A 17,216-nucleotide genomic window follows, 5' to 3' on the forward strand; every position below is an offset into this window, starting at 1 on the left:
GCATATTTGAGTTAATTCTGAAGCATATAACCATGTAACTAGGTAATTGCTTTCCAAGCACATTTTAGTAAAACATCAACTTCCAAATAAACTTTTTTTTCTCTGTCAAAATGCAGATGTGAACAATATCCTTGAAATACACAACCCCTTCCAACATGTCTTGCTTGAAATTTACAATCCCTAAAAAGGTTTTTTCTTTGATCAGTGAATTTATTATGTAACACTAAAAAATTATTGGATTTTTTGTGCTTTGTACAAATATAATAAAATATTGTTTTAAAAATAGTTTAAAACACACAAATGTATGTACCAATGAACCATATAGACTAGCTCAGTATCACAAGAAACTGATATTTAATGTAATAATGCATTCTAACATTCTATATCACAACACAGATTTATAATCCCACAGCCACTTACCAAGAGCCCTGTAGGTAGCCTGGGCATAGGTGCAGATTGTGTGGTGGCGGGCATAGGCATTCCTGGGCGTGGGCCCATAGCTCTGGGGTCTCCCATCATGCGCGGCTCGCCCATCATTCTGGGGTCTCTGATCTCGGGCCTCACTCCCGGTCCCATGGGTTGTTGACCTGGACCCATGGGCTGCTGTCCTGGTCCCATGGGTTGTTGTCCGGGACCCATGGGCTGTTGTCCCGGGCCCTGGGGTATTGGTCCTGGCTGACCAGGTATAACCATATTGGGACCTGGCCCACCGGGCATGCCCATGTTTGGTCCTAAAAAACAAAAGTTTATTTAAGATACATGTATAAAAAAACTATAATATTATACTGAAAAATAATTTACCTGCATTGTTATGCATTGTTCAATAATCATACAAATATATTATAACTGAACAATTTCTAGAAAATATTGACTTGACAGTTTAGGACCTAATTAATGTCGACTCTTTGTTCTTGCCGAGTTCTATGCAAACATTTGATGTATCTGCTACCTGTATCTCAGTATAAATGTTTAATACAGTAATTTCACTTTAAATCAATCACCATATTAATGTTTTATATTAGTATGGTACTAGAATTATCATACTCTCTTAAGAAGTTGGAATTTAGACTTTAGAACCTTCTAATGTGGGAAATCTTTAGATTTTCCGAGTATTCATAATTGAGCAAAGAAAACTGGCTTGTCTAGTAACAGCTCTATGTACCGACACTTACGTATCATTGGACCGCGCGGCCCCATCATGTCCTGACCAGGCATGTTGGGGTTCATCGGATTCTGTCCCACCATTCTGGGTCCGGGTCCTCCTGGCATCTGGGGACCTGTACATTGGGTCAAACAATCGAGATTTTAACCAAAGATACAAACATTGTGCTAAACATACACTTGAATTAAAAGAAAACTTAAGGTTTAATTAACACTTAGGAAAAATTATAATTTGATTTCCTTATGTCTTATGTGTTACTGTATCATCCCTTTTAACCGCCCCTGCCCCTATAAGCGCCCCTAGGTCTTCTTTCAATTATCAGAAAATAAGGGCCCCCTGTACAGTGATTAAAATCATCTAGAATCGTATCAAAAGTCTGCCAAAATTTGCAGAAAGTGAAAATGTAACTTGTCTATTATCCAATTTCTCGATGGAAAATGAATCATATAGCATAATTTGGGTGGATTATCTTCACTTAAGGACATTCGATCCTGAGATTTTGAGCGTATTTTGGTCAGGTCCTTTATTTATAAAATTCTTCATCATTTTTAAGTTCTAACATTAAATCGATATTCTACACTGCAAAGAACTATATGCGGTATATTGCATACACTTGCCCCCACAAAAGTCAAATTTTGAAAACTTCCTGAAATATGCTGAATTCAATAAATTGTATGAGAAATATAAATTAACAGAACATATTATAGTTTCAAAGCAGTTTATTCACAATTTTTGTTTTTATGACGTCACAAACTAGTCCGATTTTATATCCTTTTTCAGAAAGAGTACAAAATGGACAAAATTTCAACAATTTTAGCTTTAAAATTTATAGAGCGCATGTTTGTTCAGGAACAATATTTACATATTTCATTGATATTATTATTCTACACATTATATCAAAATATTTATCCTGAACACACATGCGCTCGGTGACTTTTACTCAAAATATCTACGAAATATGTACATTTTTCTGTAGAATTCATAAAAAACTGAAATTTACGTCATGTTTGTGACGTCATTGCGAACATATGACGTCATTACTTATGAAAATATTTAGTGCTTTGAAGTCAGCATATACTCCCCTGTGTAAGAACTTAATTAAATATACCTCCATCAAAGTTTGATTTGGGGGGCAAATATTGGTTATTACCGAATAAAGTTCTTTAACTATATCCAATGAAAAAACTGCGATTAAATTCCATTCAAGTAAAATTAAGCTAGGGACTATATTTTGCGCCGGAAAGTTTTTTTTAGATGAAAATGATCAGTTTTTCCATTTTGAACTACCGTAAATCTAGAAATTTTTGCTGTAGATAAATTTTTAGCAAATTTGCGAGTTCATTGCATTCGCAAAAATATTTTTCTTAAATATGAATCACCAATAAGAAAAAGTAAACAAAGAAGTGGTCATTCACAAAATTTTGAAACGTAAAAATTAATCAACATCATTTTGATCCGAATTCGCAAATTAAAGTCGACGTAAAAATTTCCAGATTTACGGTATAACAGTACTGTTAATTTTGGATTCCTATTTTTAATTCCTGGTTGCACACAAAGCTGTTTTTTGCAGTGAAATGTGTTATGCTGGTTCTGATATATCTATTAAATTATTTCTTATGATTTCTATCAATAAAGTGTGACAAATATTGTCAATAATTCTGAAAATCCAGGAAAAAATTGAGCCAATTGTAACGTAAAATGGACACCTTTTTAGTAATATCTGAAAATTTACATCATCATATACCCTCACTTTCGATGTTCTTTTCTAAATATTCAAGATAAATTTGACCTATTTGCTTAAAATCAGAAAAAGTTTAAGACTTTAAAATAATTTTCTTGCTTTTTAAATTTTCAATGCTTTTTATTAGTGCAGAAAGGTCAAATATTTGATTATGCGAAGCAATTTGAAACTTTTTCTTAATCACAATTTTTAAGTGTTTTTTTAAAAACAAACTTTGAGTTCATTTCGTTTCATGCTTTAATTGGTTTAAAATATTGAAGGGAAATTCACCTTCGGCTCAGGTGAGCTCAAAATATACTTGTCAAAAAAAGTTTAAGACTTTAAATATCAGGATCGAACGTCGTTAAAGTAAAGTTAGACATAATTTTAGGGTTCTTTAAAATTTTTGAAGTTAGGCCATAATAAATATATTCCTAGATTCTCATCCCCGCCCGCCCCGATTTTTTACTCCTGCCTCGATTTTTTTTATTTCTGTTTTTCTTCGTCTTAATTCTGATCGGGATCCGTATTCAACTACCATTCAACTTTCGTTTTAAATCCCGTGAATGTCGGCATGATTTTGACAGCTGAAAAGATGGTAATTGCTATAATATATGTTAAACTAGGGTCATTGGTTCTGAAAGATTGGTAATGATGTGTAGTAAAAGATAAACGGACCTCTACCATGACTTTTATTCAGGTATTTTAGATAAATCTGCACCGAATGAACAGGTGAATAAAAGTTCTGCAAAATGGAAAAAAATATAAAATTCAAAATAAATGCCGCCTGCCCGCCTCGATTTTTCAAAAAATTCGGATGAGAATCTAGGAATGTTTTTATTATGGCCTTAAAAAATGACATTAAATATTATAAAGAGCATACCAAAATAGCCGCTCCCTTTTTGCAATTTTCAAAGCGCCCAGTGCAGTTAATAAGGATTATACGATATTTTATCTAGGGTAGTCTCTATGATCTAGTGGATGGGGCATTTCCCTGCCTATAATGATGTCATTCCATGGTTATGTAACTATTTTGGTATTCACCCTCAACCCCACATTAGCAGAGAACCCAGAACCCTCCATTTTTTCATGTCCCCTGCTATGTCAATTATTAGGCACAACCCTGGTTATTCAATGCATGTATTCATATATTAATTTTTATTGGACAATTTTGACTTTTAAAAGATCAGATTTTGACAAATTTTCTTTGTAAAGTAACCCCCCCTCCCTCCCCATGTGCAGAGTTTTACCTGGAATTGGCCCTGGAGCTGAGACTGGCTGTACCTGTAATTAAGAAAAATATAATTATTAAGCAGTTTTCAATATCATTTCAATTTTTTAGTCTGTATACCTGTGACAATTTTAAATTTCTTAATATATAGTACAATGACATATACAAGTTTCAGCAATTGTTCCTTTTAGAAATGCATTTATTCTGCAAGACCAGCACAGACACTTTTTAACAAGGCGTTTTCTTTCCTCAAAACAATTTTTAATTTCATTTACATTATATAATTATATATATGTGATTAAACGTTATATTGAATTATCTATGATCATTTTGGAATACCTCGAGATTTTATATTTCAAATTGATAGTCTACTGACATACCTGAGGAATACTGAGGGGTATTGAGATGGGGACACTGCTGGGTACACTGGCGGGGGGAATCTGTTTGGTGTCTCTGTGCAACATCGCCTACAGTTACAAAGCATCAACAGTTATAATGTGACAATTTAGCAAGGGTATTTTGAATTTTGCTTTATAAAAATAGTTTGGTCTATAAAACCAAAGGCTAAACATAGGGAATATTCCTGGAAAATAACTGATTTTAAATATGTTTAATTTTGGGGTTATGTTGAGGTATTTTTCGGATCACAAAATTTGAAGAAAATATATTCAGTAAGGCCATATAAAATTGAAATCTTGGTTCTCAGGCCCGCGCGCATCCGTTTTGAGGTAGCCGCATTGCCGATTTTATTGTATTTTTGATAAAATAAAAAGTTGGTATTGCGGAGACCAATCCGGGAAAAAAAATTCCGACCTCATTTGTTTTGTAGTTTAGTATTCAGATATCACTTCCGGTAGCCATTTACAATGAGATTTTGGCTATTTCGTTTGAAAATACATTCGAGGACATTACCTACGATGTTTACACGCTGTTAAGCAATGGATAAAGCAGAAATTTTGACAAGAAATGGAAAGTATATCTGTGATTAAAAAAATTATCTTTATGGTAAAGAAAATTCGGAAATTAAAATTAAAAAAAAGACCTCCCTCATCTACTTTATTGCCAATAAAATGAAAAATAAAATGCCGCCCTCCCGCATCTGTTTTGGAGAAAATTGGCCTGAGAACCAGGGAATTAAATTTAGATAGCCTAATATACATGTATCTGTACATGCAAGTAATTCAAGTTTTGACATTACAGAATACATGTATCAAAAAATGCAGTAGAGGTTTTACCATTGCTACTTGTGGGTCGACGATTTTCATGACGATCTGAGCCTGCAGCAGTGCGTAGGCTAACTGTGGATTCTGGAGCAGCATGTTCCTGGCCTCAGTAGGGTTGTTCTGGATACATAACTGTAAGAAAGAAAATCATATGACCCTTAATGAGCCACGCAAATGGTCACAAAAAGTTGTCTTGGAAAGTACAACTTGCTCTAAAATACGAGGGTCATTCAAAAAGTTCGTAGACTGTTGTCATAACTTTTTTATCTAACGTCATATTATAACCAAATTTGGTACACATATTTAAACAACAGATTCAAATAATTTGAGCCAAAAATTGGAAAATATCTTGATAATTATGAAAATTATCAAAGATTTAAGGTAGAAAAAATGGGGTCACGGAGCAGGGTCAAAATTGACCTGTTTTCTAATTATATGCTTTATAAAGTCTAGAGTCTTACCTATAATAAATGACTCTTAAACGAAATGAAATTGAATTGTTTGAATTTAGAATTGTTCAATTACTTCAGATGGTAAACTTTAATGTAATACATTGCTTCGTTTAAAAGATATCGATCTTAAAAGGCATATAGACTTCATGAAAAAAAGCAATAAACGATGACGTCGAAGGACGTCACGGAGCAGCGAGTACCGACAAAATTTTGTTTTGCATTAGGGAAACTTTTAAAACGAACTCTGAGAATGCTTGAAGAACTAGGAAATAGATACAAAATGTGTTATGATTTGCTTATAGTGGGAATGACTATTTTATTGAGTGTTAGAGACTTGGAATCGGACCATGAACGGTTTGCAATGAAACAAATTATAGTTAAAAATTCTTGTCAAAGAGTAACGTCATACATGTAAAATGTCATGTGCGCTTCACTTTTGCGGAACTTGTGCATGCAAACAAGAGTTATTCTATAAAGAATTTGAAAACATTAATAATTTAACTTAAGGTACTCAAACAATTGTTAGCAAACTAGGTGTAAAGGGCTATAGATTCATGAATTCAGAAGATGCAACAAACCGTGGATGAAATGAAAAGGCAAAGTAGTTTTAAGAAAATAAATTTCTCCTCGTTGTTTTTGACGTCACAGTGTTGTTGACCGTGCTCCGTGGTGACAAAACATGCTATTTTTAAAATTGTCTAACAGGAGTTCCATTAAATCAAATGGAATGAAACTTTACACACTGGCAAAATAAATGTTTTTACATATAAAAATATGTTGATCTAAAATTTTGTTAGAATAATATGATGATGGAGGACATTGTCTACGTATTTTTTGAATGACCCTCGTACAGTAAATCACAATTTGTTTACTAGAACTTAATTTTTGTTTGTGTTATTACATGTACGTGAGACAGTGTGCTTGCAAAAATGTCATGCTCTGTATAATAGTATTCTGTAAGATTATGTAAAGCAATATTACAATTCGTGAAAGTTTTGACTTGCTAATAAATGGACAATGACTATCTCACGAAAAAATAAGTTGACACAAAAATTAAGCGATTTACAGTATTGTATGTATACAATATATGAGTGAATAATACACAAATGGAGTTACCTTCATCTGCTTCATGAGTTCAAACATCTGCTCTGGGGGCAGACTGGCCACAGCTTTGGAGATGGCTTCTGGGGCCTTCTCTGGCTCCACAGGGTCTCCATAGGGACTCTGTTAAAATACAGGAAAAGGATTTAAAATTCAAATGATTTTTCAAAAAATAAAATTGTATCCCAAACAATGCAACCTGACAGCACACATTCATTTCATTTCACTTTCAGCAGACATATCTTATTGAACACTAGGTAACCATCAATGAATCCATCATTTTTATAATATTTTACAGTTTTGTGTTTGCTCTGCTCCCAGTCTTTATTGTTTCAATGAGCCTTGGGCTATGAGCTTGATTAATACCATTTGTTGTCGCTACATTTCATTAATATAACATTTTCCTATACCTCCATGACGGGGCCTCCTAGAGCCTGCTGTAGTCCCTTCATTTCGTCCCTGTTCTGTTCCCCCGCCGCCACCCCCACCCTAAGGGGCCGACCATTGAAGTCGTAGTTGTTCAAGTTCCGCATGGCGCTCTGAGCCGTTTCCACATCCTGGTACTCACAGAAACCATAGCCCTTTGGTTTCCCTGTCTCTCTGTCATAGACTAACCTGTAATATGTAGTCAAATTCATAAATTCATATGAAAACACTAAACAATGGTTTAGTCCACAACTAATATAAAACATATTACAAAGACTTTGAAAAGTGGGAAACACCAATATCTCAGTTGTTGTCCCATTACGGCCATTAATTCGTGATGAATAACAAATCTGACTGCATCAGATATTTATATTTTTATCATAAGTTGCAGATTGCTTTAATTAGCTTCTTGCTAAGTTTTTTTATTCTGCTTATCAAATCATTTGACTATATGAATAGATATGATCAGAAAGTAAAATTAGAGATCATATTTGATTACCGGTATAATAAAAAGAATTTTAAGGCCAAAAGTTGATACCTTATAAAAGGAGTTCCACATCTTTATATCTAAAAACTCAAATAACTCAAGCGACTAAAGGAATGGGGTTTGCCCTAAGAGTAACTTCATGCAATAACACATATACTAGGACAATCTTGTCTGGATCTTACCTGAAACTCACAACTGGACCAGCAGCAGAAAATATCTCCCTCAACTGTTCCTCTGTTGTCTCATAGGGAATATTCCCCACTACAAAAATAACGCATCATCATTTAATTTAATATCTTTATTATGTTTATTTGAACATTTTGAAAGTGTCTTTTTTTCTGTACTAAGTTTTTTTATCTGTCCGGGCAATGCTGTTAGTCGACCCATTATTAACTCATATGGTAGATTAAGAGCTGGCTCTCTCTGTCACCATAACATTGCATAATTCCACTTTCAAATGCTACTTTGGTTCAAAAATGATCAGATTCTGTACATGTCCTTAACAAATTCATTTAACACCAGTTATTCACATGGTATATACATAACATGCTGGATATACAAGCCAATGTGCAGGGATGCATGCATGATCTTCCTCTCAAAGTACCAAGGGTGGCCAAGGTACCCAATGTTTAAACATTTAATTTTTTAAAATTAATATTTCAAATTTACTAAATTTACTTATATCATTCACAGATAACAAACCTATCGAAATATAAAATGAGTACAGTATATATCAATAAATTTTATATAAAATGATAAACCAGGGATCTATATACTAATGGGATATGCAACTACCGCAAGTCTTGCGATATCTCGTAAGACACTTTATTTCGTAAGTCAACTTTTATAAATTATATCTCGAAAGCTATCACATATTTGAACCTGGAATGTGTTGTGCCAGTGCGTGATGTTGTGGGTAGATAAACATGGCGATGTAGGAGTTGCCTATCCCGTTAGTGTATAGGTCCCTGGATAAACTAAAGCCTTCAACCCTAACTTGTCATGGTGTTCAAATGTTTGATTTTTGTCCATTAGGACTAATCATTCAGACTAATCACTTAATCCTTAAATTAATGCTTCTTTCAGAACCATATGCTTTGCAGCAAAATAAACTATATCAGAAAATATATCAGAAAAACAAAATCAGACAAAAATGAATATCCACACCACGGTCCTCTATATCGTAGTAGCGCGTGGGGAGGTATTCTTTTTGGGGTTACATGTTGAACAAATTCGGATTGCTCATAACTTTTCTATAATAATGTCCGATCTTTGTAAATAACACTATTCGTTTTTCATCACTTACCAAATACTGATCTTTGGGCTCTCTCTGCTGAAGTAATAGGTGCATTGGGATCATTTTGCATGTGCATCATTTTGAATGCTTTATTTTCCTTTCATTGAAAGTTTCAATGCTGAATCAGTGAATGCACTACAATGATAACTCCCGAGGACTTCCAATTTCTCATTCAATCTGGTACATCAAAGTGTTTGAAACAACGAGGAAGAACACTATACGTTCAAGAACGTAAATAAGGTCAAGGCAGCAATGAGACACAGCCGACACTTGCAATAAACTTTAGTTTACAAGAAAAACAAGCCATACCCGTCAATTAAAAATTTAAAGATGGCTGGAATGTCATGGAGAGCATATCTGACAAGGTACATTTTTGGAACCTAATTCTTGAACGCCATTAAGGCATTATGATTAATGAATTTGTCTGTGTATTTTGCATGCATCAGTACATGTGCATGTACAGCTAACATGCTATCAGTGCATGTCAATATGTGCTTTGCAAATGGAATATCTAAATTCATTTATAGCTGTTGCACTAAATGTCAAGCATCAGACCAGTGACATGGGCTCTTAATCAGACTATTTACAGTGGCCAAAGCATTAGGCAGTTCATCACTTTCCTTCTAGATGGCTCAGGGAGCAAGTAAGCTCTAGTGAAGTCAGTAGGCAATGCCGGGGAGACCTCTACTAGTAAGTCTCAGGGCCGCTACGGTTACCGGACTGGCTGCTGACAGAAGAGCTGAAAACTTCCTTCTTTTACCTTTTAACCGTTTTTACATTTTAATCTTTCTAACAATGTTGTCAAAGCGCTGCGCCGTTGAGTAATCGTCAAAGATGACGGACCAGCGTACCATGTAGATGTAGATGTAGATGAGAAATAATCAATCTGACTTAAAAATTGCTGAATCCTGAACAATTTATGGATAGAATTGGGAATGAGTACTAATTTAAGTTTATCCTACTTTATAATATATACAATGCGGTGTAATTGCAGCGAGATATCGTAGTTGGGACAAAAAATTTTGGTCTGGTGTCAAGGGACACCAGACCAAAAATTTTCGTCACTACGACATCTCGCTGCATGAGATTAAATGTGGTGGTGTCATGTGCAATGTAGAGTCTCCTTATGGCTTACCCAGATGTTAAATTGGGTTGATTTCAATTCATACATAATCCCCATAATTACCTCAATGTTTTGCCGGGCCAGGCTGGGGATGCTGCATACTGCTGTAAAATGGTACGATGCTGTTATTGGTGCACTGTGCCCGCATACAGTATGCCTGCAAAATATGGCCACACATAATTTTTTACTTTCTAAGTTCATTGCAGTCAGTGCTATCAATATTCTTTGTCAAAGTTAAATAGAATCCGTAACGTATCATATAGCTGTATTAAAAATTGGAACTATTTTTATTAAATTAAAGATATTGACATTCAATGGCAAAGAAACAAACTTTTCCTCCCTTGCGATTCTGAAGTGTCAATTCATTTTGGATTTCTGAGCACAGCTTTATAAGAGTTTCTTTGAATTACAAAATGGCCCCATCATTTACAATTTGTATGAACGGTAGGACCATAATTTGGCCCTATCAATTAGAATTTTCGTTTTTATTCTTGTACTACAAGTAACTTTAGGTCAATGTTATGAACTAACATGAAAATCAATTTTCAATGTTCAATGATAAAGGGAATATTAATTATTCTTAATTCATTCCTAAATAAAAAATAAAGTACATGTAGCTGCATGAGAGTTTGATCACTATGTTCATTAGCATATATTCTGAAATCATAAACAAATTGAGTCTTACTTTGGTCTGCCTGCTTTATTGCATTGCAGGAAATTTAAAGGTCCAGATTAACAGATAAGAAATATTTAATGTATCTTTTAAAAATCAAATTGAGAACTTGGTCTGTTATGAAAACCATGATTATAATAATATAATTCACCGCATGTCAGGTTTAAACTGAGAAAAATTATTTCTCTGCAAAATGCACCAATCATTCCAGGCCTTACCGGTAATTAACTTGCTGTCAGGCTAGTGAAAAACTTTAGACTAACCTGAATAGACCTGATGGGCGTGTGGATTAAGCTACAGAATAATTAAATGTCAGTGTTACCATAAATACAATGTTGCAATCTAAAAAAAATTAATTTAGTTTAATAGTGAAACACATATGTATAGATATACAGGAAATTTTAGTTATGTTAGAGATATATGTAAATATTTCAAATTACCTTTACCTAAAAAAATCTCCATTACATGCATGTACCTCAAATTCAACTCTAGGTTTAATATGTACAGTGTAATGGAGAGGAAACTTGTACATTAATTCCAACATTTAGCATCTTTGCAAGCGAAGGATTTTCAGTCCACTTCACTCCCAACAAACTCCAGGGTTTGTGGGGATTTGAGTGCAGCAAAAACCCTTGGCTTGCGAAGATGAACATTTAGTAGCATAACTTATAGCTATGACAATGCTGAGTATTTAAAATAATTCAATTCAATTTCAATTGCATATACAAAAAACATTGAAAAATGAGGAAATGTCTTGATTAGATTTGTGATTTCATAATCTAATTGTGAATTGTATGAAAGCAAAATCCTAGTGTGTTGCCACTGATAGTGAAAATACAGTCTGATGAAATTATGATAGATACATGCGTACTTAAACCACTTAGGTGACGAATTTTAATATGTCAATAAATTTTTCTGAAGTGCCATTTTTTTTTCTTTTTCATATTTACCTGGATTGTTATAACAGTACGGTAAGTAAGTTTGAATAATCTGTTGAACACATGAAAATTGTGTTAATTAAACTTAAATTCATTGTTTTTCAAATTACTTTAAATATTAACAATTGAAAGATTCAAAATAATATTCAAGGCTTTAACAAACAAATAAATTTCAATGTACAAAAAAGTTTTGAAATATGAAACTATATTATAGACATGATAGAGAAAGAAATATTTCTCTCAAATATTTTCTTGTAAAGTGTGAATTCAAAGTGCAACTGACAAAAGCTCATATTAAATGATTTTAGAATATTTGGACAGATCTACAATATACTTTTTTTTAAACTTTAAAATAATGGAGATACTAATCATTTGTTTTATTTGTTGCACATTTATCATGTTGATTGATTTTAATTTACTGTAATTTTTATTATTTACTTGCAGCATTTTTGGGGACCAGGTATGTAAAAGATTTACTTATATTTAGATAAAACGTTAATTGTTTTCTGAATTGACATGCAAGCACATATTTCTTAATCTGTATACAATGGTATAGGTAATTTTCATTTTCTACATTTTTTAACCCAACCCTTCCTGCAAGAAAGTTGGAGGGGGTGTAGTAACATGCTTGGGTGGGTACGGGAGTGAGTGTGTGCATAACAAAAATCAGACAAAAATAGCCTATAATTTTTTGTCAGGATTGATTTCTCTTTTGGGAATACACTTTGTTGTGCCCTTGTTTATCTTAATCATTTTTTCAATTTGTTCAATTAATGTGATGTTTAATCCTGTTAATTAATGATGCTGTTGCTTTTCAGTTGCAAATTGGGCCATTCCTTTGGCAGCTATAGGGGATTTCCAGAAAGACCCAGAACTGATCAGTCCATACATGACCCCAGGTATAATAAAGATAGAAAATATGGCATGCGCGTGTGATATTCACTAATTATGTGATGTTCAAAATTATATTAAAATTTATCATTATGCATAACATAATATTTATTGAAGTTTCACATATTATTCCTAGCTTTATGAACTGTACATGTTTGAAGGAATGAGATCAGGCAAGCATTATTAATTTTTTTTGCACCCTTAACAATTAACCTTGCTTTAACTTTCTTGTTAAGGAAGTTAATTGACATACCCTGATATTGATGATTCAGTAGTAACACACAGAAAGCAAAACAATACTAGTTAGGGCCCCGCAAGGATTTGCGGGTGCCCTATAGTAATCACTCTGTCTGTCCGTCTGTCTCTCTTCCGTCCACAAATTTTCTGTTTTTTTCTAATAACTTTTTTTATGGTTGCCCAATCAAGTTCAAATTTGGTATGGTAGTTCAGTAGGCAGAAATACATATTTTGATGCTAAGTTTTGTTCTCAATGTCTTCTGGTTTGGAGCTGGGGTGGTGGGGTAGATTCCTTTACTATGCATAAGAATGAATGGGCAACTTTTTTTTGGTTGCCCAATCAAGTTCAAATTTGGTATATTAGTTCAGTAGGCAGAAATACATATTTTGATGCTAAGTTTGGTTCTCTATGTCCCCTAGTTTGGAGCTGGGGTGGTGGGGTAGATTCCTTAACTTTAGAATGCATTGGCAAAGAGAGATAACTGCTGAAGATGTTCCCATTGTGAAATGAATGCTGGCTATGAGTCCCTTGGGATTAATTAAGTTTCCTCCTGAAGAAAATCCAGAGCATTATCTTTATCTGTCACATTGAGATGAATTACCACCTCTGTCTGCAAATGAAGTTTGTTTTGAAGTTAAGTCAATTTGGAATGCTATGAACACTGTGAAATGTGGATTTAGGTATAAATTTTTATAATTTATTTTTGTTTAATAGTTATGATTTCATTGAATTCTAAAAACAAGAAATAGATTAAAGAAGATTTTTTGAATTACTTTTTTTACTTTATGTTAATTAATTTTTAAGGTAGTTTTATAAAAACCCCATTCTATCATTAATACTGAAAAAGTTCTTATTGTAACTTTAGAAGAAAATGATGAGAGAGGTACAATTAATCCTTTGGGATCAATTATCTAGCCTGCTGCAGAAAATTTAGTAGGCTTTTCTTTATCTTTAAGATTAATGAAAACCTTTGTTTGCAACTGCTGTTTGTTTGAAGTTAAGGTCAAGCCTTCATGATATTTGCATTCATTGAAGGCTGGCATTCTATATAACACAAGCTTCATAATTGTTTAATACATTCAATGTTAAATTGTTCTTTACTGCCTAATGTAAATACAAGGATATTATTTTCAGGTTTTTGAATATTCAGGAATTTTTAAAAATACAGTTTTAAGAATACAGTTGCTGTTGCTTATTCTTCGTACATTTTTTAATCATTCCGTAAGCTGCACCCTTTTAATTCTACCCCATGGCGGGGCCCTTGCTGACTGGTCAGTTTTCTAGTTATACTTCTGTTATTTGAAAAATCTGACAAAATTTGCAATGCCCATTTAATATTAGAGCCTTAATTGGTATATATTTACATATTTTGTTTAAGGTTTGAATTGTTATTAGCAAGAGATATCATTGTTAAAACTTTTCTAGAAATTGGCATTATCTTGCAAGTTTGTACTTTGCAGTCAGTTTACTTCTTTTAAACAATGAGTGCTAACACCCTTACACTTACCTTTAGTGCATGTTTAATTAATATCAGTAAAATGATTACAGTTGTGATTAGAGGATGAATTCCTTGTAATTCTGATTTCAGCCCTCATTGGTTACTCCTCGGCCTTTGCCAGGTTTGCATGGATGGTTAAACCTCGAAACCTGCTGCTCTTGGCGTGTCATATGACCAACATTACTGCCCAGTGTGTCCAAGCCTGTAGATACGTCAACTACTTGTAAGTTTATGGGTATAGTACCAACATATTCTTTTAATGGTTTTAAGATAATAAGGTACAAAATGTATAGTTAGGATTTTATTGACTCTGACATATCCATGGTTTTTGAGATATCGATATTTGACGTAATGAAGTTCAACTGAGAATTAGATGTTAAAAAACCCACAAAGATGATACTTTTATTTCTTTTTTTTTGTAGCTATTTAACAAAGCCAGAGGATAGGAAGAAGCACCACATAGAGGTGGTAGAGAAAGAGATTCACTCCCACCCCGAGCAGTACCCCAAGGTCCACATCAAGGACCACCCCTCCCCCAGGGAACAGGTGGAGGAGGTCAAGGAATTCGACGCAGCATACAAACTCCCAAAAGAAACCCCCATCATTACTTAACTTAGATGTCTCTTAGAAGAACTTATTAATATCAAGGATTTTTTATTTTTATTTATGTTATTTGTTTTGTACAATCAACTTTATTGATGATAATTTAAAAGATGTCTTTTTTAAAATCAATTTTGACAGCTAGGGCTTATACATGTGTAAAAGGGCAATAAAAAATGAGAAAAATGATAAAAACAAAAATTATTAAATAATGACAGACTCTTTTACAGAAGCAAAATCCCTTTCAGTAATGAATATATATTTCATGTTTTAAGTCTGCTGTTTAGAAATATATGTTATTTACACTAATCTCAGTCAGAAACCTTTATTTCACAATAATGATATGAACCAGGGTATGAAATTGTTCAGAATAAGACATTTTGGTGAAGCCATATACTGGTTTGTAAACACCTATCCCTGTGATATTTCAGTGCGCATTACCTAATGAACTTAACCAGTTTGGGAATAACTTATCATTTTTACTAACTTTCTTCATCAATTTTACTCAGTTAGTCAGATTTTGTTTGCATGTAATATAAATGTTGATTAGACCAAAATGCACTCATTTTGAATGGGATTTTTTAGGTCTAACTTGATGCCAGGAGTTTTCATTTTTATTTTATAAATATATTTTTTGGTTTAGCATATATTGATTTGAGAGGGATAGTGCAAATGAGTCTTGCATATGATTAGCATTAAAAGAAGTGCTTAGCAGCTTTGTTGAATTGTAAGTTACAGTATTATTTGGATGAATAAAATAAGAAACAATTAAGTTGGGTTTCATTTCTGCACAACATTGAATCATTATTAAAGGTATACCCGGTATGCAATTAACATTTTAAATAAATGTCATTTACCATGCCTATCATCTGTTGTACCTTAATAGCAAATGTACAGTACAAATATCATGCATGTTTAGTTATTTAATCAGAAATACAGTCTTGATAAAATTTTATTCCATGTTTTGATGGAAAATTGATGATTGTAATTCTTTCAGTGCACTTGTTCAATCACTGTATTTTCACAGTAGGTTTTAGTTTGATATTTGTAAGTGTAGTGCTACATGTGTGTTGAAATATGAACATGGGTAATGGTTGTAGGAGTTAAACTATGAAAAATAAATGCAAAATTGATGAATTCAATCATTATTGAATGAAGAATAAAAAATATGTGTATAAATGGAGACTGTCATATCACACAGTAATATCAGAATGGTGAAGGGCATTAAAATAAGCAGATCGAATGTAATAACGTGTATTCAAACTTGAGAAAATGTTCATTGAAAATATAACTCATGGGAAATGGGTTTCAAATTATATCTGAAATGAATGAGTTGCAATTTACTTACGAATTCAATATTGTGTGTTTTGATGATTTAAAATACATATCAGTTGTTTTAATTTATAATGTATTTACATCCACTAAATTTTTTCTCCTTTATTTCTTAAGAAAATCCATTGCGTTAATCACTGCATGAACTACATTAGGCATGTCGCCTGTACAGATTTCTTGATCAGTGGCTGTTCCATCAATGAAACATATAAAGACGTTCACATCATTAATACAATAATTAAACTTTTTAATCCTTCTTTAAATGACTATTTAAACAGATTTAAATGTAAACAATAAAATGTCTTTCTTTGTTTGTTATTACTGGAATTAACGGTCGCAGCTATTGCAGAAAAAATTTACATAACCCGCTTACGCTTGTTATGTATTTTTTCTGCAACAGTTGCTTCCATTTATTCCAGTAATAACAAACAAAGAAAGCATTTTATTGTTTAAGTATTTTCTTATCATTAACATAGAATTCAGATGAAGACAGAATCTTTAGATTTGTTAATCTACCTTTTACTATGACTTTGTTATAGTTCTTTTCTTCTTTACGGTCTTTTTCTATTTTTGTTTTTGTCGGCTAAAATGTTGAAAGTAATTTTTATGACAATTTAAAGTAAATATTCGAATTTCGTATAAGAAAAAAACAAATGTTTGCATTCTGTTGTCTTTGATTACTAATACAAGCGACTTTGTTATAAAATGGCATTTATGTACAGTATAAATACATAAATGTACATGAAAAGTACCTGTCTAATCGACAGAGGCAATGCTCAACAAGATTTTTGTGAGTTGGAAATTTTTTTTTATTTTATATCACC

At 32.9% G+C, this 17,216-nt stretch overlaps 2 protein-coding genes across 2 annotated transcripts in view; one reads left to right on the top strand and one right to left on the bottom strand.

Annotated features, from left to right (window-relative positions):
- LOC134240947 (cleavage stimulation factor subunit 2-like) overlaps nucleotides 1-9,217 on the bottom strand; it is a 10,357-nt gene extending 1,140 nt beyond the window's left edge. The window contains exons 1-9 of the mRNA XM_062723056.1: nucleotides 9,109-9,217; nucleotides 7,985-8,063; nucleotides 7,300-7,504; nucleotides 6,905-7,012; nucleotides 5,349-5,468; nucleotides 4,494-4,580; nucleotides 4,133-4,166; nucleotides 1,173-1,277; nucleotides 421-731 (exon numbers count right to left, since the gene is read on the bottom strand). Coding sequence (XP_062579040.1) covers nucleotides 421-731; nucleotides 1,173-1,277; nucleotides 4,133-4,166; nucleotides 4,494-4,580; nucleotides 5,349-5,468; nucleotides 6,905-7,012; nucleotides 7,300-7,504; nucleotides 7,985-8,063; nucleotides 9,109-9,178 — 1,119 coding nt within the window. The 5' untranslated portion in view covers nucleotides 9,179-9,217. The remainder of the gene's footprint in view (nucleotides 1-420; nucleotides 732-1,172; nucleotides 1,278-4,132; nucleotides 4,167-4,493; nucleotides 4,581-5,348; nucleotides 5,469-6,904; nucleotides 7,013-7,299; nucleotides 7,505-7,984; nucleotides 8,064-9,108) is intronic.
- A 551-nt stretch (nucleotides 9,218-9,768) lies between these two features.
- LOC134240948 (probable mitochondrial pyruvate carrier 1) lies at nucleotides 9,769-16,309 on the top strand. The gene is made up of 5 exons (XM_062723057.1): nucleotides 9,769-9,789; nucleotides 12,278-12,293; nucleotides 12,652-12,732; nucleotides 14,551-14,683; nucleotides 14,883-16,309. Exons 1-5 carry the CDS (start codon nucleotides 9,769-9,771, stop codon nucleotides 15,070-15,072), a joined length of 441 nt encoding a protein of 146 aa, XP_062579041.1. The 3' UTR covers nucleotides 15,073-16,309.
- The last annotated feature ends 907 nt before the right edge of the window (nucleotides 16,310-17,216 follow it).

Source organism: Saccostrea cucullata, unplaced genomic scaffold (genome assembly GCF_032062105.1).
Source record: "Saccostrea cucullata isolate Sc308-1 unplaced genomic scaffold, CSIRO_AGI_Scuc_v1 ctg3006, whole genome shotgun sequence".
Classification (NCBI taxonomy): domain Eukaryota; kingdom Metazoa; phylum Mollusca; class Bivalvia; order Ostreida; family Ostreidae; genus Saccostrea; species Saccostrea cuccullata.